Source organism: Argiope bruennichi, chromosome 11 (genome assembly GCF_947563725.1).
Source record: "Argiope bruennichi chromosome 11, qqArgBrue1.1, whole genome shotgun sequence".
In the NCBI taxonomy this organism is placed as follows: Eukaryota; Metazoa; Arthropoda; class Arachnida; order Araneae; family Araneidae; genus Argiope; species Argiope bruennichi.
In genome coordinates, this window is record NC_079161.1 from 7,145,146 (window position 1) to 7,173,120 (window position 27,975).

At 26.6% G+C, this 27,975-nt stretch overlaps 1 protein-coding gene across 1 annotated transcript; it reads right to left on the bottom strand.

Annotated features, from left to right (window-relative positions):
* Positions 1-1,027: 1,027 nt before the first annotated feature.
* LOC129957480 (dynein axonemal assembly factor 10-like) lies at positions 1,028-26,948 on the bottom strand. The gene is made up of 8 exons (XM_056069804.1): positions 26,629-26,948; positions 20,487-20,587; positions 18,098-18,228; positions 15,976-16,077; positions 11,522-11,637; positions 4,325-4,459; positions 4,132-4,229; positions 1,028-3,712 (listed from the first exon to the last, which is right to left on the bottom strand). The coding sequence occupies exons 1-8, from the start codon at positions 26,800-26,802 to the stop codon at positions 3,508-3,510; spliced, it is 1,062 nt and encodes a 353-aa protein (XP_055925779.1). The 5' UTR covers positions 26,803-26,948; the 3' UTR covers positions 1,028-3,507.
* Between the last annotated feature and the right edge of the window lie 1,027 nt (positions 26,949-27,975).

Below are 27,975 nucleotides of genomic sequence, written 5' to 3' on the forward strand. Positions count from 1 at the left end.
TGTAAAAGAAATTCAAATATTTTTCGAGTTGCAATTAGTTCGGCATATTTCGTATTTCGGAATAATCATTCCAATGTTTCAATATACGCCGGTGTCCATTGCAGAAAAAAAGGAGGAGTGAAAAAAAGTTCATTAAGCATTTTCTTAACATGAGTTGAAACTCCTGTTTCCCTCCGCCAAATGCTTTCCTTTCATCGTTTTATATATATATATATATCCAGTAACTGTTTTTCGATTTATCTTATTCATCGTTTGTGGAAACAAAAAGGAATATCTTCTTTGCACTTCTCGACAAAATTAAACACTTTTAAGAATCTTTTTTCCAAAATTAATCACTTTTAAGGTGCTTAAAAGTGGTTACCAAATTTAAGCACTTTTGTCATAATTGTTAATTAATTTGTCATAAATTGACATTTCCTAAATTTAGAGTCAAGCAAGTCAAAAAATAAGATAAGAGACAAACACATTGAATGAAAAAATATATTTATATAAACCAACAACTACACACAATTCTCATCTATCACGATGGAGAGTGCATAATAAATGACTGAGACAAATATGTTGCAATTTAATATCGTGTCAGAAGTTAAAAATGTTTTTTTTTTTTTTTTTTTTGTAATAGTTAAGATGGATGTTGGAGTTTTCTCACGAGAAAAGCAAAGTAAAAAAACAATCAATAATAATAATAAATGAATGAGATTCAGTTATTGGGGAAAAAGAAATAACTGAAAATTTCTGCATACTGATACATATTAAATATGGGGCCATTGTTCAATATATGTAGTATTTGGTTCAAACATAATTTGCTTCAAAATCATCAACTTTAAAAATAATATTATTCCAATGTGGAATAATTACATTTATTACTATTACAATGGTTAAAAGAAAGGTATCAAAGGGATAATTTTTATTTCATTGTTGCTAACACATTAATAAGAAAAGAACTTCCTTTGCATCTATAAACCTATGTTAAAAGTTTATCAACAACCGACTTTTCTAAAAAAAAAAAAAAAAAAAAAAAATCTTATTAAAAATGATCTGAAAATCATTTTATTTAAGCACTTTTTTTTTAATTCAAAAACATTTTGCAATTTGAACAAAACACCTTGTTTTATGACTTATTTTCTTAAACAATTTGAAGTTCTTTTCCAATAATCATAAGCAATTCTAGCAAATTTTAAAAAAGTAATTGTATTTGGGGGGGGGGGGGATTTCAATTGACTTTAACACTTTTTTTATTAATGGCTTTAGTTTTAAAAGGAGGAAAAAAAAGTAACAAAATTGTTCCAATTTATGGAATCTTTTAAAAGAATCATTACATTTAGAATTGGAGAGGGGAGGGGACTGTGATTTTCCAGAACTGCATAAATCAATAGCAAATAAATTTATGAAACAAATAATACAAAATTACTTATATTGTGGCAAAATATATGAACACTAAAAATACTTGAACAGATATGTATCAGACCAAATTCAAAAATGCATCAGGCAAACATACACCATGCTTCAATTTCAACTTAAGTCTTCCCCCCTCCCTCTCCCTCAAAAAATGCATGCATAATTGATGCACCATTTTAATAGGAAAGAAAATCTACAATTATATATAAAAGTACAAAATGGAAATTAAATAAAGCATTTTATATTATCATTTTATGTTTGTATCAATGAGAACACATATATATGAGATATAAGAAAATAACAATCTTAAAAATACAAAAAAGAAAATTACTGATTTTTCACTTTATAATTCAGATGACACAATGACAAACATAGACAAAAAGTGCACTAAAATACTTTTTGACAAAACTGAAAAAAAAAAAAAAAAAAAAAAATGAAGTGCACAGCAAGCCCCCTCCCCCCCCAAAGGAATGAGGCACTTGTTTTCAATGAAAGCCGAAACTGGAATTTAACAAAATAATTTTTATGATAAAATTATTACACAACAAAACTGGCAAATCCTTTTTGTCCGAAGTTAAGCATACTCATTTGTAGTAATTTTTGAAATTAAAAAAGATTACTCTTTTAACTCAGAATCACAGTCTTCAGTTCTATAGAAATATATATTTCTTCTGACTCAACTGAAATTGCAATTAAGTGCAACTCTGGTGTACAAAACTTCTACTTTTCAATGCCATGTCAAACACATTTTTTAAATATTTTTCATCAGGTGGGAATTTTAATTAAAAATAAAGTACTGAAAATAGGTTTAAAAAAATCAAATAATGAATATTACTATAACTAAACTTTTTATCTTGGAAAAATATTTTTGAAGACATGTAAGAAATATACAAACATTTGTTATTTTCTGGCCAGCCTGTCAGCAGTTCTTTTTTATTACCTCAACAGAAAAAAAAAAAAAAAAAAAAAAATTGTGCTCGTAAGTTGGCAGGATATTAAATGTTTCATAAATCACGGTTGTTTGTCTTTAGGTTTATATTTTATTTGACTTTTGGATTCCTTTCATTATAGATTTATTTTTTGATATTGTCGCAATTGTCAATGATCATTAAATGTTAATAAAATGTTTTTAATCAAATGCACAAGGGAATCATTTTATACACGGGCATCATGAAATTACAGCGTACATTATTTTAAATTTTCAATGTCCCAAATTATTTATTAATTTTGTACATAATATTTAAATTCCTCAAAATACAGAAAAATTTGCTTTTCAGTGCTTTTGATCACAAATGAATGCCTTGCTTCATTTTGAGGAGTGAAAAAAAAAAAAAAAAATATTTTTGAAGAACTACAATTTTCCTAAATTTAGACTTTTTTGCAGTTGTATATGTGCTGTAAAATTCCATCCTTTTTTTTTCTCACATGGTTTGCAAAAAAAAAAATTAAAAAAAATGCAGTTTTAGATATATTAAAAACAGAGCTTAAAATATTTTCCCACGTCAGAAACCTTTCAGTAGATGCAAATTTGAAAACAAATAGGAAAAACGGGAGGTAATTGATGATAAAATTAAAAATAATATTATATTAAAATAATATTTTTCTCCTAGATACAAAATACAACAGATCTGGTATAAAGTGCTAGATATTTGTTTCATTTAATAATCAACTGACATGGTGAATAAATAAAATGCAGTTAAAAGTAACAAAGGATTATTTGTAAATATTTTATACACAATATGCATATTAGATAAAAAAATTTATTTATTCTTCCTTTATGTGAATGATATTTTTTTTTTTTTTTCAGGTATGAACCAGATGTACATTTCACAAATAACTGCATCGCGTTATACATGCATGGAATAAAATACTTTCTTCTTTCAAAAGTGTTCGAGCTTTTTTAGCAAATAATATTTACAACATATTTGACAAATCAAGTGAATAGGAATAAAGTTGTATCTGACAAAAAAATTTTGTGCATTCACTTAGTTTTAATACTGTAATTTTTAGTGACTAGGTGAATAGTTTCCACCAGCATAAAAACAGGCCACAAGAACACTTAGAACTTTTCCACCTTAAAGAAAATGAACACAACAAAACAATATTTGGTTATACAGTGTTTAACCTTGTTACAATAATTACACGAAGTGTTTGGTCAAAAGCGCTACAAACAGCAAGTCCTAGTTTATCAGTATTCCAATCAAAGCCTGAAATTGGCTGATTAGCTACAACTGAGTTTTGTAATAAGTGTGCTTCTCCCATTACACCAAATTTCACAGGTCCATCACCATCACATCTTTTGGGTGGATACTCACTACAAATACAATAACATTATTTTAAAATTACAATAATAATGCATCAAATAAACAAGATGTTTATCAAGGTCTATAAGAGAAAAATTGTAACTTAAAATTTATCCGGTTTTATTTCCGCAATACTTTATTTCACACATGATTTTAGAATTATCTAGGAAAAATGGATAAAACATCCATTTCATTTGCTTCTCCTATCCAGCAGCCAAAGTTCCCCATGTTAGAAAAGAGAAAAATTAGGATAATTATACTTGGATTCGAACTTGAAGAAAAACTTGACTAACTTGAACTTAAAATGGAAGGGGAAAAAAAAAACCCTCTCTCACCAATTATTTTTTTAAATTGAACTTCATTCTATAATGCTTATGAGGTACCCGAATAAGTTTAAAATGGACTGGACTTTTTTAAAAAGAACACTTACTAATTCCAAAGACAAAGAGATCCAGATCCTCCAGTTGTCATAAAAATATCTCGATTCTGAGGAAGATGACGAGTAAGCCATACAGTAGATTTGTGCGCCTAAACAAAACAAAAAAAAAAAAAATTACAATAAAAGAACAATGTGTTATAATATCAAGTGAATAGTGACAAGGAACAAGTATTTATAAGCAAACCTTTTTTATCAAAGATGAAAATCCTTTCTTTGGATGATAATGTCGCATATCAAACACATGAAATTTGGACTCCAAAGTAGTTGCAACTAATTTATTCATTTTAATGTCTTTTCGATCAAATTCAACACAGCATACCTATGAAACAAATAGTTTGTTTTGTAAAAATCTTTCACATTTCATGCTATATAGAAATACACACACAAAAACAATCTTTCCAATTAAAGCAAAACAATGATGGAAAACAATGATATCATATTGAATAAAAAAAAATAGCTACTTTATTTAAATTTTTAGCATAAATTCACTTATTTAATTAAAAAAAATATTACTGCTGATAAACAAAGATAAGCATTATAGACTTTAATTTACAAGTATATAATTTTTTTCTACAACTTATAAGGTAAATGCATTCAGTAAAATCTCAATAGTATTTTCTAAACAAGATAATGAAATGATTTTTATTTTTACAATCAAATACAAAATTCCAAAATTTTATTTTTCGTTTTAAGGTATTCAAACTAACTTTATAAATTGTAACTAATTCCTAAGGAATTTTTGTCACAAGAAAATTCCACAATCATTTTTTAAATTAAAAAAAAAAAAAGAATGAAGATGTCTGAAAGTAATTTCCTAAAAATTCTGGATAAATTTGACATTATACATTTATACAAAAGAAATTCAATATGCAACTATCATAATTCAAATCATTCATAAATTCACAATATTCCATTAAAGAACTAGTTATTCTTCATTCATCATTAATTCTTTTTATTCACTTAATACTTGCTATTACTGTTTTATAGATTGTTCACGCTCTTTGCATAAAAAGATTAATAGCAATGTCACATTTTTATGGAATGTATTATATCAATTTATTTTGAATTTAACTTTTGGCATAATACAATTAGAATTGAGGGAAAAAAAAACACCTTATTGCTGTTTAAAACTATAAACTATACATTCAAAAATGGCATATGTCCTGGTTAAAAAGAGAGCCACATATATTATGAGAAATAGATTGAAAATTTGTTTTTCTTTAAAATAATATTAAAAAAGGGGATACTTTGCATTAAGTACAAATACTATTTGTGACTTTTAAATGAAATAATGAAAATTAAATATTTTATACATTTGTTTCTAATTTTACTGAAGAACAAAACTGAACAGGTAAAATATAAATTTTTATACAGTAAGAGAAAAGATTATATAAGAAAATTGCCATGAGTAAACACTAGTCAAGACAATCTATAAAATTGTCCTATATCATATTTGTTTTATATAATGTTTGAGTTTGCATTGTTATTATTACAAAAGTGAAAATGAATATTTTATTAATAGATTAAAATTGAATGGATTTGACCCGATAAAATGAAAATTTAGAATAATGAGATGGAAAAAAAAAAGTATTTCTTTTAATTTGAAGTCACTTTTTTTTATTAGTATTCATTTCACTAATATGCATGCATTCAATTAATTGAAGGTAAATTAGGAATGTAAATTTTATTAACAATCAATAATAGAATTATATCTTAATAAAATAAGCTGGATAAAATTATTAGTTAAAAAATAATAAGAGCTTGAGAAAATACTAAAGCATGGAATTACATGGTGAATTAAATAACAGTAGAAGTATAATATCAAGAGTTTAATAAACTGCATTTGAAATTCTAATAATTTTGACTTAAATGAGCAATGTATTCGTTTTAAAAATAAGACCAATCCATTTTTAATAGATAGTGTTACTAAGACTGCTTGACCACAAATAAGAAAGATGTATTTGAAAGGTTTGACAGTAATTTTTAAAAATTAGTGTATGTCTTTGGTTAGTATTTATATACTAACCACAATACTTGTATTTTTTTAGCTTAAAAACATGTTGAGCTTCGGACTAAATAGGCAGTATTTGCTGGAAAATATGTTACATTATTTTATTGCAAAGAAAACTGCAGCAGAAACACATCAGTTTCTGCAGGATATTTATAGTGAATATGTCCCTTTGAACACAATTTGCAAAGACTGCTTTCAGCTATTTAAAAGTGATGATTTCAATACAGATGATGAGGAGCATGATACACCACCACCAACAACAACAAAGCCAAGATGTAGATTGGTAGAATTATTTGATGAAACCACCAATTGTGAATAATTCAATCAACAATTGATCATAATGAATGAAACATTGAAGGAGAATAAGGCAAAAAGCATGACAAAGTTATTTTTGACATGAGAATGTTTGGCCACATATTGTCAGAACAAATGAAAAAAAATTTTAGAATCACTTCGCAGGGATCATATCCATCAAATATTGCTTCTTCAGATTATTATTATTATTTGCTCATGTAGAATGTCTTTTCTAAAAAGAGGTCCAATTTCCATGCACATCAAATATTATCTTCAAAACTGGATTGAATTTAAACAAAGCAGATAATTTTCTTCATGGAATACAATTTTTGTTTGGAAGACAGACAAATGATATAGCTTCTGAGGAGAAATATTTTAAATAAGTTAAGCTTTAACTTTCAAAACAAACAAGTGTCCTTTTCTCTAACTTAAGAAAGAATGTGGTCATATTTATAAATCCAAAGTAGTTTCATTTATATCAAAGACAATTCACTAAAAGTAATATTTTTTTACTTTTTTTCTTTCACTCAAACTTTATAAGCAGACATATTAGTTACTACAAAAGTCTATTTCAGCAATTTATATATACAGAGCTATAATCTAAAATATGAATAATTTAAAAGAAAGTATACACCTTTAATTATATTAACACGATGAACATCTTACTTTTTTAGAAGATTAATTTCAGAATTGCATGAAAAGAAACAAAAAACAAATCAAACATGATAAATTTCTAAATGATAAATAGATTATTCAATGGATAAGTCCTGAAAATAAATAGAATTATCATTAAGTAAACCAGACAAAGAAAACTTTCTATATTACAAATGTAAGGAGAAAAAAGGATTGGCTTCAAATTCTATGATAAGAAGCAAATATTAACCAGTAATAGGACAATTAACACAACTATTAGAAAAAGACATCAAATTATAGTTCATTAAATTCTCTAGAACAGATAACTTGTATACAGAGCAGCCACAAGTTTCCATATAAAAATTTATTTTCCTTTGAAAATAAAATCTAAATCCATTAACAGTATAATGAAATTTCCTTCTGAAATATCACACAAAAAATAAAAGAGGGAGGAGGAGGAGGACAAGGTTACTTTAAAATAGAATTAGAGATAATGTTGAGTTATTTTAGGAAATTTCCCTATTTGAGAGCTATTCTCTCTTTTATCTAATTCCCTTCCATGGGTGTATAAACATTTAGAATGCTCCTTTTAAGATAAAGAGACAGTTTTTAATTAGAAAAATATATAATCAAAGGTAGTGGCAGCAATGCAGAAAATAATTTTTAAATATTTTTTCTATTCTTGAAAATGTTTTGGCAAGATGAAATTTTGAGATAAATAAATCTGCATATAAATGATTAAAAAAAAAAATGAAATAATCAATTAAAAAAAATCTTAATGTAAATTTGCATAAAGCATTTTCAAATCAAAACATTCTTTTTTAGTGTTTTTACTTAGATATTTAAAAGTTTGAAAGGAGGTGTATTCAAAATTTCAACAACTCCTTTTATTATTTTGAATGATCATATCCAAGATTGTGAATATTTTTGAGCTTGGAATAAAATGCAGTAAATTTGAATGAACAAAACTTCTTAAAGAACTTGAATCATTGAATTCACATAATAAAATATCATTAATTGTTTTTTTTTAAATTTAAAGTATGCTAAAATGAAGCATTGCAACTGCCAAAATGTTTCATTTCAAGATTTTGTGATATATTTATATTTCAGAGCTACTGGAATTTTCCTACCCCTGTTAAAAAAACAAACAAAGAAAAATTGGAGTTATATCTGTCTTTCCATTAGTACTTTCTAAGAATGTCTCTATATGAAAACTGTGGACTAGGGTTTATACAAAAACCGGTTTTCAAATTCAATATTTCTAAACAAACCGGTTTTAGCCGGTTTTCGAATTTTTGTCAAAAAAAAAAAAAAAAAAAAAAGAATAGGGAAAAATAAAATATTTTTCTTTATTCTATTTTTTTAATTTAATTTTAATTTATATAAAATAACAAAAAACAAAATCAATATCAAAGTCAAAATATAAAAAACAAAATTAAAGATTACATATACATATTATTTACACAAAATAACGAAAACTCAAACAAAAATTTCAAATAATATTTATATTGTTTTCACTAATTTTAATTTCTCCTAAGAAAATAGGATTTTAAAAAACATAAAATATCCACTGAAAGGTGGCTAAGTCTCATTCTTATTTTGAACACAATATTGCCTGAAATTGAAAATACTCGTTCACTAGTTACTGAGTTTGGCATCAAATTACAAATCTAAGTTTTTTGTTCTTTTATTTGTTTGTTCAAATAATGAAAATTCAGCTTTCAGTGTCTTTGGATTTGTAAGTTTTTCTTCAGGGTCTTCAAGAAATTAAACAATTATATTATATCCGACAATTATTTTATGAACTGCTTTCAAATGCTTCTGTAGATTGCTTGTAGATGATCCTTTGCAGCTCAACATTTTATTACAATGATTTCAGATTGCCTTGTCTATCCCGAAATTTTTGAAATTTTCCCAAACTTCCGACTTACTCATTTTTATCTAAAAATGAAATTAAAGTTAATGAATAAATATTTTCGACGTTTATTTTACAATTTTATTATTTTAACTATTAATATTAATGCAAATTAAAATAATCTAATCTACACATTTTCTACAGGAATTTTGAAAAAAAAAAAAAAAAAAACCTTAATCTAATTCCAATGCTTGCTAAAGACATAATTTATGTTAAAGCGTTGCGAAAGAAAATATGGAATATTTTAATACCCTGTGTTTTATTTAAAATTCCAATTTTATTTTAATTGAATATTTCGTATTGATATGACTAATTCAAGTGGTGTAATAAAAAAGCTCTCAGGAGTAGTACGAAGAAAATTTTATATGATATCATTAAATACTGTGATCAGGAAGCAGAAAACGGGGAATTATTTATTCCTTTCACACGTTCTTCGAAACGAGCCAGTCAAATTGCTGACGTTTCTATTAGCACCGACTTCATACCGATAGACAAAACATCCGGCGAGAAGCAAGAGATGAACTTTATCAAAGTTTCGTTTCACCTAGAAAAAACAAGTGAAAAGGGATGTTCATGAAAAACATAAATTGACGAATTCGAGGCGCAACTGTGCAGTGCACAAGCACTGGCCAACGCAACTTGCAACGTTGAAAACATGTGTTTGCTGCCTATTGCATTGAATGAATAGCAAATCAAATAAGTTCAAAATTAATTTTTACATAATAATATGAATTCTTAAAACTGATTTTCTTAATTTAAAAATCGGTTTTCGAATGTGATAAATTTACTTTAAAAAACCGTTTTTTTTAAAACCGGGTTTGAAAACCGTCAAACCCTACTGTGGACCTGCACCAAATTTTGAACAAAATTCATTAAAAGGAATTCTGACTTTCTGTCCATACATGTGAATCTTTGGATAAAAAGTTTTAGTGATATAATCAAATGAAATAAAACCAGAAAAATAGATTTCACTTTTAAGACGCTTTTAATAGTGCAAATAAATATCTTTAAACCTACATATATAAATATCTTAATGTCATACTTCATGAATATTCTCAATGTTCAGCCACAATTGTCTATATTTTCCTGTGTAAAAGAAATTATGCAGAAAAAACAGTGTACCAAATTTATTTTAAAATTTAATTCTTTGCTAAAATTAATCAAAAATTAATAACATCTTAAGTAAAATTTCATTTTTAAAAATAACTCTCATCAAAAAACATGCAACAATTTTATTGATGAATTATTAAACTATTGAAAATAATTAATTAAAAAGGGCATAATTTTTTTTTATTTAGGTATTTAATTTAAGCAAAAATCATCATTAGGTTGTGAAGAATTGCAAGTTGCAGCATCCCCATGGTGATAATAATGAGCTGCTAACTGCTGTTCGGTACATATATATCAGAAAGATAATAATCCCACATATTTGATTAGTTTTAAAGGTATTTCAAAATTTCATTTTCTATCATATTTTAAAATGCATCATCAAAATGAACTATTTCTTAAACATCTCAGAGTAAAAACAGTTAATGATTAATTAGACAACAAGATGTCTCTTAGTAAAATACATGCATTAAATTTGCATTTTTATGTTTAAATATTTAAATAAACAATTTTCAAATTTGGATTCTGACAAAAGTATATTTAGAAGTTAAATAATGAGCATTACTATAGCAATTAAAAGTTAAATAAATAGAATTATGCCTTAAATGGCAATTATGATTAAGATGCACAAAAACTCTTCTAGAAAATACATTTTCATGAAATAATATTACATTAACATATTCCTTACTTATATGTTCAAGGACCCTAGTATGGGTTTCCAAGTTGAGCTGTTCTATGATCAAAAATGGTTATGAGATTGAGAAATCTAAACAAAGCTAATTTTCTGTACTCTCAAGCCATCTCCCTCCCTTACATGTATACAAACTATATCAGACAAGATATAATTAGTGTAGTTTCTTGTGCAGATAGACACTAAAAACAAGGATGAAATTATTATAACAGATTTCAAAATGATAAATTATAAAAAGATATTTAATCAACCGAATATTTTGACTGGGATCAACACAAATGCCATCCTTTTTTTTAGAAAGTATTTTTATTTGATTCATATAAGTCAAAGAAAAAATTTCTTTAACAGGAAGAAAGATTCATATTTTTTCTTCTTTACTAAGAAATAATGCTAGCCAAACTTTTATATTAAATGGAGCTGCACTCTCTGAATCACAACATAAAAGGTAAAGAGTGAGGTAGAGCTATTTAAGGCCCTCATATAATTTTAAAATTTCTACAAAGAATATATTTGGCAATTCATTTCAAAAGTTTCCAATTTTCTAAAATGTTAAGACTAATCAGCACATTTTCCTTTAAAAAATAGCTACTGAATACTAAATTCTACAAAAAGTATTCATTCGGTGCATTTTAATAATAATATTAAGAAATATTTCAAACATCATTTCACTTTAAGCACTTTTACACTAAAAAAACTTATGCAGTAAAATAATATTTAAACAATAACATACACCATTCCTTAAATTGCCTTCCCATCGTATTGACATGTTCCTCAAATCAAATAGTTTGATATCTCCATTATCATATCCAGCACAGACACATCTATCTTCATTGGTAAATGCATTTCCTGAAGAGAAGGGGGAAAAAAATGTATCACTTGTTTGAAATATTACAAAATACATCTAAACTCTCATCCTTAAATTTGACTACAGGGAGTTAATTAATCAACAAATTTTAAATGTAAATGCATAACATTTCGGCGAAGTGAAACCTAAATATCTTCAACATAAAGAGAAGTTCAACATTACATTTAGCTTGAAGTTCAAGTCATAATTTTAAGTTGTCTACAGCAAGAATTATTTGGCTAAATTGCATAAAATTTTAGTAAAGCCATAAAGTTTCAAAAGAATTGATAAATTTATATCAAAGATGAGATTCATTATATTTCATTACCAATAAAGATTATAAATTTTGATAATGATTTCCAGATTTCTGTACATAAGAAGAGATCTTTATAAGTAGGAAATACCAATTTACACATTATGCATTAGCGAATTTTTGATAATAATCAAATTTTGAAACTTACTGAACTTATGATATTAATTGAACTTTTGATTCTGAATATTCATGGCATCAAGAATAAATCTGGAAATATCTTCTGATTAAATTCAGGGGCAATACTTCAGGGAGGGATAATATATGTTGATTCATTGATAGACCTTCATTATTCAGGTTTATTTCAGTTTGTAATGAGTAGAATATGTGTTGGGATGTCTATAATGTTTTTAATTTTTACTTTTTATTTCACGTATTTCCACATATCTTTACAGTTTTTCAAAGCAGTATAGCTTTAAAGATATTGCTTCGTTTTTTTTAGTAATGCAATGTTTTATCAATTTATTTTACTTTGTATTTATCAAAAAGATTATTTTTAGTGATCGATTAGTTCACCCTTCATTTAATAGCTATTTAAATTTTCATACTTATCAAATTTGATCTAGCATTCAATGCTAATCAGACTTTCAAGAGCACAGAGAATTAGTCCAGTCAATATTTCCCAATGATAAATATTCATTCCATCAATATTTTGAATTATATGATTAAATAATATGTTGCACTTCTTTTATACTTCTACATGATTTAAAAACATTTTTCCCCCCTTTCATATATTCAGTCATTTGAATTGTCATTATTTAAGACACTTCTTGTTGAAATATTTAATTTTATCCTTATAATGGAGATTATTTTAAATGGTAGCTTTTCAAACTATACTCGCCTTTTACATAACATTTTCTAATTTTCCCCCCTTTTACATAACATATTCTAATTTTCAATTTTATAATTTGATTTTCCAAATATACCTAACTGTAGAAAAAATGTAATTCTGAAGCAGAATAACTGAAAATGCTATCAACATTCAGAAATATATTTATTTGGATATTGGTCATGTTTTTAATCAGTTTATATTAATAATGTTATATATGAAAGCAGCGGTTTTTTTTTTGTCTATGTATTCTGCTTCAGAAATAGAGAAACATTTTCTAAATCTTTTAACATATTGCAATATTCTTTCATAAATGAGTTAGATTCAATAATATTTAATATTTGCATTAATATTTTTGCATCTTTTGTTTGTTATATCCTGACATTTTCACCATACAAAGTATCAATCACTTGAACGATTTCAGAAGTACACAAAATGAAATTTATTATGTGTTCTCTTTACATTCATCAGTAAACTCTCACCACATAGCCTGCACACTTTTTGTGGGGCACAGGATTTACCATGAAAATGAAAAGTGGTGATCATTTTAAAACCGACAAAATAAGCTAAATGTACTTCTATGTTTGCCTTTTGACTGAGAAAGGTTAAACTGCCATGTATATAACTGTTGAAACACACCTTTACAGAGCTAAGAATGAACTAGCAGAGACAGACAAAAGAAAAGATATCAGTTCATATATGAATAAAAAAATAAATACTGCTAACTTTACATATAAACAAGAATATGTGAGAATGCATTTTGCAGTGATGCATAAAATCTCAGTACAGTGTCTTAGGCATAACTGAATTAGTTAGACAAATAGGCACCTGTTGGTTTTCTATGGCATCATTCACCTTGCACTAGTTGGAGAAGATTTGTAGTAGCCAATATATGAGCAATAATGCTTCCTATGATCCACACTCAATCCCACAGAATGGGTTTACATTCATATAAGGTGCAGAGAAAAAAACTTGATTTAATTAGTTTTAAAATCAGCATGATAATTTTAACTCTGAAATGGCATAGAAATCAAACTAAACAAAAATTATGTGTGTTTTTGAACTGCTAATAAAAATGAATGTGTGTGTTGAAGCTATACAGGTCAGACTATTTGACCTTCACTACCAAATATGTAACATATTTGCCTTGGAGGATGGAAATGTACACTTTGGAGCAATTATTTTGAAATTTTAATTAATTAAAATGAGATTGAAGTTTGGCATTTTATTGCAATAACTACCAAAAATATTCCTGGACAAAAAAAACAAAACAAAAAAAACATTAAAAATTGTTTTTTTAATACCAATTTAATATTCCTATGATTTTTTTTTTTTTTTGCCTGATTTCCAGCAATATATTACATTGTTGCCCTGAAATTCAAAACACTTTTATTATTTCATAAAATATTTAATTGCAACATTATTTTTCATTGTTAAAAGGTAAAGAAGTATTATTTTTAATATCTGTATAGCTTATAGGACAAATAAAAATATATACATATTCCATATCCTGAAATTTAGAAGACAAATGAACCAGATATTTACATTTCTAATAACACTATTATATTATAGACTATCTCCAACAGAAAGATTTGTGTACACAATAAACAGAACTTAACTAAGACACTCAATAGAACAAGGCTCTAGTGTCAAACAAAAAGGTGTAATAATGGACATGATGATATATGTAAGGGAATCTGAAATAAAATATAATCAATTTTCCTTGCAAATGAGCTGGTCATTTGAGGTAACTAGTTAATAAGAGTAAGCATGTTTTGATACTCTGTAGAGCTTACAGAATAACTATTTGACACAGATATACTTTGAAGGATGAGCAAATTAAGCAAGGCATTAGCCTTTGCTCCACAACAGCTCCTGAAAATATTATTACACAAAACTGACTTTATACCAATGGAAATTCAAAAATTGTTTCAACGGTATGGATTTAATTATCATTTAATATAATGCACACAATCCTTTTATATTACATGACTTTATAAGTCATATAATATAATGAAGAGCATATAATAATATATGCTCTTCATTCTATTAACAATTCCTTAAAAATATTATCTGTCTAATTTTTAATAGATTTCATTAATGAATTGAATTACAAACTGTTTTTGTTGATCTATTACATTCTCAATGTCAAGGTTTTTAAGCTAAGAAAAAAGGATTGTGTATTATATTTGTTTAGTTTTTCATCAGAAAGAAGGAAGCTAATAGATTATCTGGAGAATTGTGTGTTTGATAGTATTACGATATCATGGCATTTGACTTTATTAGGATGGTTTCATATAAACAGTGAACAGAACAGTTATAATATTTTGAAAATAACATTTTTGGGATGTCTGTCATAATTTTATGCTTAAAAATATTTTCTTCAGGGAATGATGAATTTTAAATCATTTTCATTGTTACACCAACTATCTGATCACAATTTTCTTTCATAGTTGAAACTTAAAGAAGAAAGATTTTACTAAAAATCTGTGCAATTTATAAGATGAATAAAAAAAAATAAATAAATAAAAAAAAATATGCATTAGCTCATGTATACAATGAGCAAAGTATATGTATGATAATTAAAGTCACAAATCTTGAATGCTTGGTGATTTCACTGTAAACTGGGTACGAAGTCTTTTTAAATTATTTAACTGAAATTAAAATCAAACAATATTCTCAGCAAACCAGACATTCACTAAGGGCAACTAGTAAATAATAAAATTGCAGTATAGCGAGAAATGCCGATTTATCTTGGACTATATATTGCGATGATGAAATTCAATCAGCACCCTAGCTCTTGTACTAGATCATGGAAGAAAATATGCACATCAACATGGGAAATTATCATTGTGTATAATACAATAGGAGGCTTTTGTTTTGTTTCAAGAACAATTTTGATAGCTCTATGCACAAAATCAAACAAGATGACAAATATACTATATACTATAAAAAGTTGTCAATGTTGGAATTTTACGTCTACGGACAATAAATCCCTGATTTTTAATGTTTTTATTTAATAGAGTGCTGAAATTTTATCATAAAATAATATCGCATATATATTTTTCTACAAAAAAGGCATCGCATATGTTTTACAATAATACAATATGCATTTATTGATGGTAATTTATAATAATGCTTACAACAAGCAACTAAAAAATAACATATTTCATTTTCTTATTATAAATAATTTTGTCATACCAAATGCAACAGCCCAACAATCTCTTTTATCTTGTCCAGCTTCAGGTTCCATAGTAGCAACAGGTAAATCTTTCTGTCTAGAATCCCAAACTTTCACTGCACCTAATAGGTGGGGAAAAAATCAGTAAATATCTGCTTTCATGAAAATGTAAGGTATACGTATTTCAATTTCACTTTATATTAATGAAAGCTATCATCTCAGATATAAATAATATATATCAACAACGTTTTTAAATTAAGATTGATCATCTAAATACACAACACTTTCCTTTTAGGAATCCCAATAACCAAATTGAATCAATAAAGAATTCATAAACACTTCATGTTCATAGGTTGTGTACAATTTTTGAAATAAATACTGCCAAGGAATAACTTAATTTAAGTTTATTCAGTGCTTAGGTACATCAGTTAATGAATTTAAAATAAAAATAATTTAAAAAAAAACCTGGAACATAAATCTGAGAGTAAATTTAAATTACTAGGAGAAATATCAAAGAGAAGATCGTATTTAATTTTCTTTTGAATAGAGAAGTTAATAATTCAGATCATTCACAGATTTTTATGCTTTGCTTATATGTTCATATTACACTGGCCTATTATTCACGACTCACATTATCTATTATTTTTCCTATTATCATTGTCATTTAATTGATGATGAAGATGATCTAAGTTTCAAAATCCTTTGTCAATATCTATAGATTTAAAATAATTGGCAAAATCAAATTATCCTTTCTCCAGCCCGAACTACTGGTTCCATTTCATCACTTTCTATTTTATATGAAAGTTAATGGCTCCCAAATCAACGGTCACCAACTTCCACGACACATTCCATCTTTGAGAGAAATCTCAAAAACACTACTTCAATTTGCATTTGTATAGGAAAAGACATTTACAGAGACCCCCAGTCTCAACAGCAGTTAATTTTTAATTTACATGAAAATTCATCACTCCTAGATATGCCATCATTGGTTGCTAATTTCCCCACTGACCTTCATTTTTGACATGTGACACAAAATTTTGACATAGCTTATTGACTCAACACTAGATCAGTTTTGTCATATTCATTTCTCAATTGATTTTCTTCTTTTGCAAATATAACTAACTATTCTGAATTTTCTATGATTTTTGTATATTATGAAACAATATTTTAAGTTTTGTAATATGATGTAGTTTATGAACATGGGCTGCACAGTTAAATTAACACAATTAACTGGATGGGTGAACAGTTGGTTGCAGAGAGCACTAGCAAACTTTTAATATTCATTTTTATACATTTTTTTCAGTTCAATTTATAAACTAATGAAAAAAGAGCTTTACAAATTGTAAAGATTTGAAGCTGATAATTATTCAAGGGAAAAATGTTGTAACAATTTAAATAGGACAAACTAGTATTAATCATAACTAGTATTAACCCTTCTATATATTATCTAGTTATGCAATTAAATACAGAAGCAGAATATTAATCAAACATGTAATATTCTTTTAGATGCGGTTAGACTTCTTATGTAAATATAATGAGGAAATATGAAACTGATGTCTTAAATTGTAAGAGAGAAGTAAAAATTACTTGAATGCTAATTGTTACAATTTTTAAAAACAACTGAAATGCTTAACTACACATCATAAAATGTATATGTTTACAAAAATTTTAATCATGAAATGCTTATTAAGAACATTATGTATTAATATATAGAATATAAGATGAAGATCTGATTATTTAAATAACTTTTTTACTTTGAACCAATATATACTTGAAAAATAAAGAAAATTATTATAATAAATTGTTTCATCTAATCTTTTCTATATTCTATGTCTACTGGTATCCTAAATGCTATAGACTTTTTCTGAAAATGAACTGCATATACTGACAGCATTTTAAAGTTGTATTCTATTAGATGCCAATCAAAATATATAATATTATAAGAATAATTAACATAATAACAATACTTTCTCATTAATGAAATCCAAATCATCAATATAAATCTTGGGGCTATTCGGAAGATAACAACTTTCATTAAAATTTGTCAAATTTTTGCATGGAATCCTTTTAATCTAATTTGATAAAAAAAGAAAAGAAAATCAGTATTTAAGTCTTAAAAAAAATAAACATTGTATAGCTTACCATCTTTACTGCCAGTAACAATTTCAGGGGCTCCAGATCCAATACCCAAGCCTCCAACAGCATCAATTGCATTTATAATTTGTGTATGTCCTCTCACATTAAACAAAGGTGAATCTAAATTTTCCATATCCCTATGGAACAACAACAACAACAATAAAAAAAGTAAACAGTCATTAAATTAAACTCTATTTATACATAAGCAAATAATATATAGAGTTGCAAAATTTAAAGCACTATCTATTTTTTTGAAAAGTGAAAACAGATCTTTCTGAAAATTTCATTCTTATGATATTTTCATTCTTCTTATGATAGTGAAATTCCAAAAATTGCCATATCGTTCCAAGAAAGTTATTCTGGATTACCTACCATTGCTGCAATTGGTTTGACAACATTAAGCTTTGGATGTAGAGAAATAATAATGCAAAATCGACAATCACATTCATGCTTGGCGCAAAATACTGTCACAAGCAATTTTTCCCGATTTTTAGATATTTTTACGAATTTCCCTAACTTTTCCAGATCGATAAAATTCCACGATTTCCCATCCTTATCATAATATTTCTGTATTTAATACTTTTATTCAACATATAGCACTGGCATTATTAATAAATATTTCATATTAGCATTTCTACTTGGTGTATTCTGAATTGTTCTAAATATATGGGTAAAATATATACAATAGCTTTATTAACCCCCCCCCCCCACACACACACACAGATATATATATTACATATTACTGGGGAAAAAAAATCTTATGTGAAGAGAATTATACATTTGTTTTGTTTTCAAAATGCATACCTTTTAAAAAATATTGAAAACATCATCCAAAAAATAGCCTAGCCGTTCCTTTCCTTAGTTCAGTTACATTGATTACATAATTAAATATATTCACAGGATGATAGGAGTGATACAATTATGAGTTGATGAACACAATTAGACCAGCTGAAATCGCCCTTTCAATGCATGTTTAGAATTCACCCTGTGAAGCATTAGTGAGCGCCTTCAAGCAATTTCTTCTATATCATCATGTGAATGTGATAATTGAGAGTAATTTTGATTCAGTTTGAACTAGCAAACAATGCATTTGCAAGGAGAGTAAAAATTTTGATCGAATTATATGAACATCAAGAAAAAGGAATGCAAAAGAGTGTTGAAAATTTCCTTTCACCTTAACTCCCTAACTAGTGCAGATCAACAAAACAATGCCAGATGGCCAAATTATTGCCTCATCATGGTGAGCAATTTTTGTACTGAAACTTTTTTATAACTGCAAATGCTTAGAAATAATGGAATGAAAACTGTCAAAATTTTTACTGCTTTTTAACCAAAGCATGTGAAACCTCACTAGGAAATTTTCATCAGTTGCATTCTCTTGCTTCCTCTTTTATACTCACTGTTTAAATCCTTATAAAAATCAAGTGGAAGGAGATAGTTTTTTTTTTTTCATTTCTACATGACTCTAAACAAAAGAAATCTCCCTTTTCTCTACTGCCTTTCAATATGATTTTTAAGCTCATTCTACATACAGTAAAATGTATCACTGAATGCCTTACAAAAACAATTTTCTATAAATAAAAGCAACTGATGTAGACCGGCTAAACAATTCTTTTACTTTCAAAATTATCGTGTGGAAGAGTGGTTATACTTTTTCAAAACTGTTCCTAAGGACATGTACTGCTTAAACTAAAGTTTACAAGCCTTACATTTACTTTTTATTATGCCAATGATTTGATAATTTCTCTCTTTACTAGTTTGTCCAGATTATTTGAAAGTTATTGTTAATTGCATTCTCTTCTACCTTTTCTTATCTTTTCATAGCCTAAACCTTCTAAAGTTACTAGTATTAATAGTAAAAGGATGAAAATTTAGTTAAAAAAATACATGCTCTCTCTCTCTCAAAAAAAAAATTGGTAATATACTATGTAATTGAATGATTGATTTTTTTAAAACAACCAACTGGATAATAATTATCATTAATAATACAAAGTTCAATGATAAAAAAATTCTGCAATTCAATAAAGTACAATGACATGTACCAAGTTATGACAAAATCAGTTATAAAATGAAGAATTTAATAATTTGAAAAATAAAAAATAATTATGTCCAAAGTAATAGAAGAGGATAAAAAAATTGTAGTGGATACTTTCTTAATCTGAAAATAATTGATCACCATGCTATTATACCATAATTGTACTTGGCGCCAATTCTTATATAATGAATCTAATTTTCTCAATCTTGTATAATGAGATAAAAATTGAATTCTTTTACAATATTACAATAAATTATATATATATTAATATAATTTTACAATTCAAATTTTAAACACAATTTTCATAAGGTTATATTTCGATTACAAATAAAAAACCATACTATAACATAAATAACAAACCATAATTGTAAGTTTCCTTCAAAATCGCCAGTTGCAAGATGTCGTTGATGCATGGGCGAAGATCCAAACGTTCCACATTTGAAGCCTCTTGGTTTTGTAACCTTAAGGAAAAATATCTTTTTATGAAACATTTAAAATTGTATGATTACACAGTAAACAATGAATAACTTAAAAAAATGTTTTGATCATAATTATCTACATAGTAGTTTTGAATAATATTCAAAATATTGATACGAAAGATTTTTTTTAAAAATAAAATTCTACAAAATTGGCTTAGCTTTTAACTATCTATTTAAATTTTTGCATATGTCCTCTTCTTGATGAAATTAAAGTCACTGTCAACTTTTCAAAGCACAAATTTAAAAAAAAAAATCAGTTAAATAAAAATTAAGCAAGATTTTTATGATTTTCTGTGATAACTTCTTAAAATAAAGTTACACAAATAATAACTTTTATACCATCGTAGAATACAAATAAAAAAAAAATAGTGTCATAATTTTTTTAAAATAAAATTTTTTACTTCCCTTTTTATTATTATTTGCTACACTATTTTTCATCGCTATAATGAAAATTAAACTGCTTTCATTGTTTCAACAAATCATTTTAATGAGATTATCTTTGTCTATCATTAAAGTTAAAAGATTCTGATCTTTAAAACATTTAACTATATTGATTCTGCTTCAAAATGATGTTTTAACAACATGAAAAGTGATAATAGCATTTAATTATTAGATTTTTAATTTTACATTTACTATAATTTGGATTTCTTTCATTTCAGATATTTCAACTAGGAATTAAAAAAAATGAAAAGGAACTTCAACTCCATGCAAAATTATTAAAAAAAAATTCTCATAGCATATTCATCTTAAATTATATATATATATATTTGTGCTAATTTTAGAAATTTAGCTTTTTTATCGGTTATTTCATTTAGTTTATCAAAGCATGTATATATTATTCCTTCCTATATTTAATGACATGGTTTTTTTAGAATCTTTCTCGTCAATTAATTATTTACCGTAAATTTAGCCATTGTAAAAATTTATTTCAAAACACTTAATATTAAAATGCTTTATTTTGAAATTGGGCATAGAGAAAAGTAATTCAATTTTGCAAAACTTTCTATTAAATGTGGGCTTTTCTATCTTATTATTAGCAGCAAACAATTATCAACAGCAATTTTAAATTGTTTAACAGCAAAGAAAGTCTACTTTTAGCAAATATTAAGTTTCTAAAAAAAAAAAGTATAAAAAATAAATTGTGTGAAACTCTTTTAAAATGTATAGAAAAGCATTTACCATTTAAAAATTACATTTTTTTATTAAATAGTTTTTTTTATTTAACCCTTTTGCATATATGTCTCACACAACTTATACCAAAATATAACCTTACCTTAAGAATCTTAAAGTACATAGTCATTGTGCAGTTCACTGTCCATCCTTACAGATTTTGGGTTAGCTGAAATTCTTGCAGTAATGTACCATAGAGTTCATAATAAATTTGGCCAAAGAAAATTTCAGTGGTACTCATTTCATTAGGTGCTTGAATACATTTCATAGCTAACGATCAGTTCATAGCACCTTTCCAATGCCATGATCTCATAATTTTAATGTTAGGACATTCATTAAATTTTATTACAAGTACCAATTATGCAATAAGTACTTAAAATATAATAACTACATAATATGGATGGTATATCTTGGCATCTAGAGAATCGCTAATTTTGTTCAGAAATCAAACCAAAAAAATTGGACATAATAAATCTAAATCATCTGACACTACCTTTTAAAAATATTCAAAATTAATATTGATTCCAATATTTTTTAAATAAAGAGCAGCTGATTTGGCATTTTGTAATTAAAAGTTTACCAGGTTTAAACTAGCAATTAAATAGCTTATCAGCTTAAATAACTTTCTCTTTAAAAAGGATAATGGTCTAAAAAAATTTATAGGTAATTGGAAAGAATATGCTTTAAATAGGTACTCAGTTTTCTTTAATAGCATTTCAGTTGTTTAAAAAAGATTTCATAAAGATATGTATCTATATTATTTTAAAGCAGTTTCTCTAACAATTTAAACTTGCAACTTTTTTCAATTACAAAAGTAATAAAATCTCAAATGTACATACACATAATAAAATTAAGTAAGTAGATAAAAGCATGCACTAATAGTAAATGAAAAAACAAACAAACAAAAACAATCTATGCTTGTGAATGGATACTTGTGTCCAATCACATGACAGCGATTAAGCATCAAAGATGTCATGTTTATTGCAACCAGCAAGTAATGACAAAAAATGTCATATAAGTCGATTGATTATGTTCACAAATGACATGTGATTAAGCCAAAAGTTTATGAATGGCATGAAGTTAATATATATGTAACTTTGGCTGCAATATCCATTAGTGCTATAATCACAGTACTTACAAATAAAGTTTTACTAATATGTACAACAGTAGCAAATACTTGCAAACAATATTTTATTAGTTTCTTCTTTTTTTGCAATACTTGTAAAAACATTTTTAATCCAGATACAGTACCCGCAAAGAAGCTGAGCATACATATTAAATATAAATGATTTATCAGACTTCAAAATCCATTGTATTTAGATAAAATAAAGATGTGCATTATATAAAATGATTAATAAACTTTTTATGTGTCAGGCATGTACTACAGATCTCCAATCTGAGCATCAATGATTATACAGCACACATCCAAATGATAATCTAATTCATTCAATAACATTTCCCCCAACATTCATCACAGCACTAGTGATATGTTTTTTAAGTTTTTGCTGTACATCCTCGACAAAACATGGAAATTTATGCATCTTTGCATGATAAATACATATTTGTAAATGGAATTAAAAGAGTTTCAAAATCTATTGGATCATTTATCCCTGAATGAAAAAATTAAACTTTTTTCAAAAATTATATCTATCAAAGCTTCAATTAAGATATTTCCAAGTACAAGGAGAAAGACTGATAATGAAAAAAGCATAGAGAAGAAATTGGCATTCTCCTCTACCCCATCAAAAAAAAACTGCATTAAAAAAAAAACAATAATTACAAGGTAATTATTTTTATATATTACTATTGTGTCTAAAGCTTTGATAAAAAGTAATTACTCAAAACAAGAAACTTGTGTTTAATCCAATTTCTCTTTCCTATTTTCCTATTTTCTAAAACATTTTTCCCTAACAAAAAAAACATAAAATAAAATTTCCCTTATATAGTTAAAAATCAGTGGACTAATCCATTAGAAACAAGCTAAAGTGCTGCTGGAAGATTTAACTACCTGTTTAGAATATTCTTAGCAGCCCTTTCCAAAAAGTCTCTCATGACCAAAACTACACACTGCATTATGAAACAAGTGAATTTTTCGCCACCTTCCTTCAATCAATACGCGAATATCATTTCAAACAAATGAATATACCATTATTTGGAACATTTTAATTTCTTCAACAGAAAAGTAGCATTTTATTATAGACTTATATTTATGAAGTTAATGGGAAAATTCCATGTTAAAGATTTAAACAGAACTGAAGAATTTTTATTCATGGGCTGCATGTATGAATATGCTTCTGAATTTGTTGCCCTTCTGAGAGCAGGTTTTTCTCAAATACACACCATAAAATTATAATTAATTTCTCTTTTTTTTTAAGTTTCCAAAAAATAATAAAGAAGGTAAAATAAATTTGAACAAAATTTTAAAGCTTATTTAGATCACAAAAATATCTTAAACTGGGTTCCTTACTACTATTTGATATACTATTCATAACAAGAGGGGGAAAAATTATAGCAATCTGATGTAGAAATGACTATTATAGTAAAAAAATACTATAAGAATCAATAAATGTGAATTATTACTCATTAAACTATTACAGGATGTATTTACTGAGAGACATTTTTATTAGAGAGAGCAATGTTACTGAACAATTAAACAATATACAGTCACTCAAAAAAAATATTGCGACATTCTGCAAGAATAACTACAAAGCTATTTATCTCATCAAAATAAAAACAATATGAATCAAGAAATATTTTTGCATTTGGTGTACAGTTTGTAAGGAAATTTAATTAGTATTTTAGAATTATAATTTGATCTAGCTTTTCAAATATATTTTAAAGGCAAATATGAGTCAAAAAAATATTGGGACACTTTTGATACGAGAAATTCAACAAATATATTGCCCATCAGTAAAACTGAATTTACTACTACTTATTTAGATTATAATTTTAAACATTAAAAATTCCAACAGAGAAGATTACTTATAGAAAAATTGGAGAGAAACAACGGTACATGTGCGATATCTTGTAATACGTCATTGAAAAAATGAAAAATCAGTTCGCTTTATAGGACATATCTTGAAATTGAGTAAGTCTACTGTTTTAAACATCATTCACAGGTTCAAGAAAGCAAGGAATGTTGAAAACAAGCAAAGAACAGGGAGATCAATGAAATTTAATGAATGCGAAGAGAAGTGGATTGTGAAACAAGTTTATAATAATCCAAAAACTAGTGCAGTAGAATTGACTCTGCAAAGTAAAAAAAAGTTAAGAAAATTTGTAAATCTTAGAGCTGTCAAAATATTTTAAGAAAACTTAAATATCATGGTAGAGTATCTCCAAGAAAGTCCTATGTTAGCAAAGCAAATCGACAAGCCAGGCTGGCATTTGCTAAAATGTATGTAAAGAAGCCAATATAATTTTATGAAAATGCAATTTTTGTTGATTAAAGCAAATATAACATTTTCGGATCACATGGCAATCAAAAAGTTTGGCAGAAACCAAATACAGCAATGCATGTTAAAAATTTATAGTCTACTATCAAGTATGGAGGAGGAGATAGTCTAAGGTTGTATGGTGTGGGGAACTTTACATTTTATTGATGGTACAATGAATAAATGTGTCTATCTTGACATTCTCAAGCAAAATTAAAGCAAACTGCGAACAAGCTGGGAATCTTAATACAATTTAAATTGTGCCAACATAATGACCCAAAACATACTGCGGATATTTGCAAGTTATGGGTAATCTACCACTGCCCTAATGTTATTAAGACTCCCGCACAAAGTCCCAACTTTAATCCCCTTGAGCATGTATAGGATTATTTACAGCCAAATCCATATGAACATCAAATTTCTAACAAGCAGGATGTAGAAAAATATATGGTCGAAGAGTGGGCAAAAATTGATGGTTTCCCAAAAATTGGTACAAATAGACTACAAGAAATCATAAAAAGAAAGAGCAGGCCAACAAGATATTAACTTTTAAGTTTGCATTGTTTTTCTTAATTTATTGGGAAGTGTTCCAATACTTATTTTGAGCAAGTTTTTTTACTTGATTTTTTCATTTTCAATTATAACAATAATTGCATTTATGAGAGTTCTTTCGAATTATTATAATCTGTATATACCAAAATAATATTTAGTTCTTTGTTTTGATCTGATTTGTATATATAAGTAAATTACTATGATAAAAATCAATGATCTTGCACTATATCCCAATACTTTTTTGACAGACTGTATGTGTAATACTTTAAAATTTCGGAAATCCGCACATTTAAAAAAAACAAAAAAAACTTCTTCTCTTTGTAAACACAGTTTTATTAAGATTTTTCCCTACAACAATTTTTCTACTTTGTGAATAAATCTGACATTTTTTTTAAAAACTAATGTTTATAACAAAATGCTCAAAATATTCGAACCTCGACACCGGCTAAGCTATAAACAATCATTTCTTAAGTTTGAAATGAAAACAAAATTTTCGGTACAACAATTTTTCTACCTTGTGAATAAATGTAACATTTTTTTTAAAACTAAAGTTTATAACAAAATGCTCAAAATATTCAATCCTCGACACCGGCTAAGCTATAAATAATCATTTCTTAAGCTTGAAATGAAAACAGAATATTCAGTAACACTGAATAGGAGATAAACAATATTTATAACTTGTTCAAAATGTACAGTTCAACAAAGCATGAGGATCAATATACTATAAGAGAAAATAATATATTCATACAGCACCAAGCAAGTTAGAAAGAGTTGATACACAAAAATTAGAGGGGGGGGGAACCAAATTTAATAAAACAAAATTATTTTACGCTTCAAGTTTGAAAAGTTTACAAATTTTCTACTCACATCTGTAACTAATTGAACTTTTCCTCCAGAAATTTCATAAATTTGAAATGCTCCATCTCCTTTCGGATGAGTCCCAAGTGATACAAATTTTGTACTCACGGGTATCCATCTAGTATCAAATACTGTGTAATTTAAAGATACATCTGCATGAAGAATTATTTGAGGTTTATCCATTTTAAAAAAATAAAATCGGAAGTTAAATGTATTTCCCTAAAAAAGTTGAAGCGAAACTCACAGTTGTTTAGAAATAAAATCTGTTAAAAGTCTTGCTCTCTAACCAACCACAATCCAGATACATTCCCAAACAAATGCATGCTAATATTATTGTTTTGTAATTTTATGATTGGTTGTCGTTTGGCGCGGAAAGCGCGAAGTTCTGTTTTCGAAACATAATATTCAGAATGAGATAGGAATATCTATATAGGAATAGGACTATTTTTTTTTTATATCTCTTCTAATATTGATATACGAATAAAATTCTTCATTTGGAAATATAGTTGTTCATTGTCATGAATGTATTCAGTCGTTGAAGTGAAAGATTATATATATATATATATATATATATATATATATATATTATAATTTTCGAAATAAAACTGGGTAAAAATAAAAAATAAATAATTATCTCTTGTGTTATCGTAACGAAATTATTAGATCAACTACTTTTGACTAACTTATAAAATTTCTGGACGATGCATTTATATTTTTGGTTAGCTCTCCCATTGAATGTATTTAGAAAAGTTTGTGACAAGGATTTATTGATGCTCATTGCTTGATTTAGATATACCTTAGAATGCCAGCGCCTTTATATTTTTTCACATTATTAATGTAAATCTGGATCTTGTAAAAAACTTTTACTATCTTTATGGTGAAAATATCGGCAAATGAATGTTTCAAATCTGACTACAGGAGCGATTAGGGAAAAAGGAACATACATGACTTAAGTTCTTAAAGTACTTGTTCCATTCTGATATGACTTTATCCACTTTTATTCTGCATTATATATTACAAAAAAAGTGACTTTTCATTCATTTTCTATGTCAAATATTATCTTCTATCTAGTATTTAGTTTTCTTGTACGGCAACATCGTCTTTTAATTTCAGTTTGGAATTCTAGTATTTTGGTATGGTATTTTGGAATTTTTTTGGCTCAAGAGCCATAATTATCTAAACTGTGCCATGGAATATGGTTAAATCTAGTATTTTGAATAAAACGTCAGACCTTACTTTATGTGTATTGAGGGCGTCGTATCTTGTGTAGATTAATATTATCGAATTTTATTCTCTGATATAAAGGTAAAATGTAAGGCGCAAGCACGCAACAGTACTTAAAGAATTGGGTAATCC

Excerpts from the sequence above, each read along its gene's own strand:
- LOC129957480 (XM_056069804.1), bottom strand. The coding sequence starts at position 26,802 with ATGGATAAACCTCAAATAATTCTTCATGCAGATGTATCTTTAAATTAC. Across the intron at positions 4,460-11,521 it reads AAGGCAATTTAAGGAATGGT|GTATGCTGTGTTGAATTTGA; the intron begins GTATGTTATTGT and ends TTTGTTTCATAG. Across the intron at positions 3,713-4,131 it reads TCTCTTTGTCTTTGGAATTA|TGAGTATCCACCCAAAAGAT; the intron begins GTAAGTGTTCTT and ends TTGTATTTGTAG.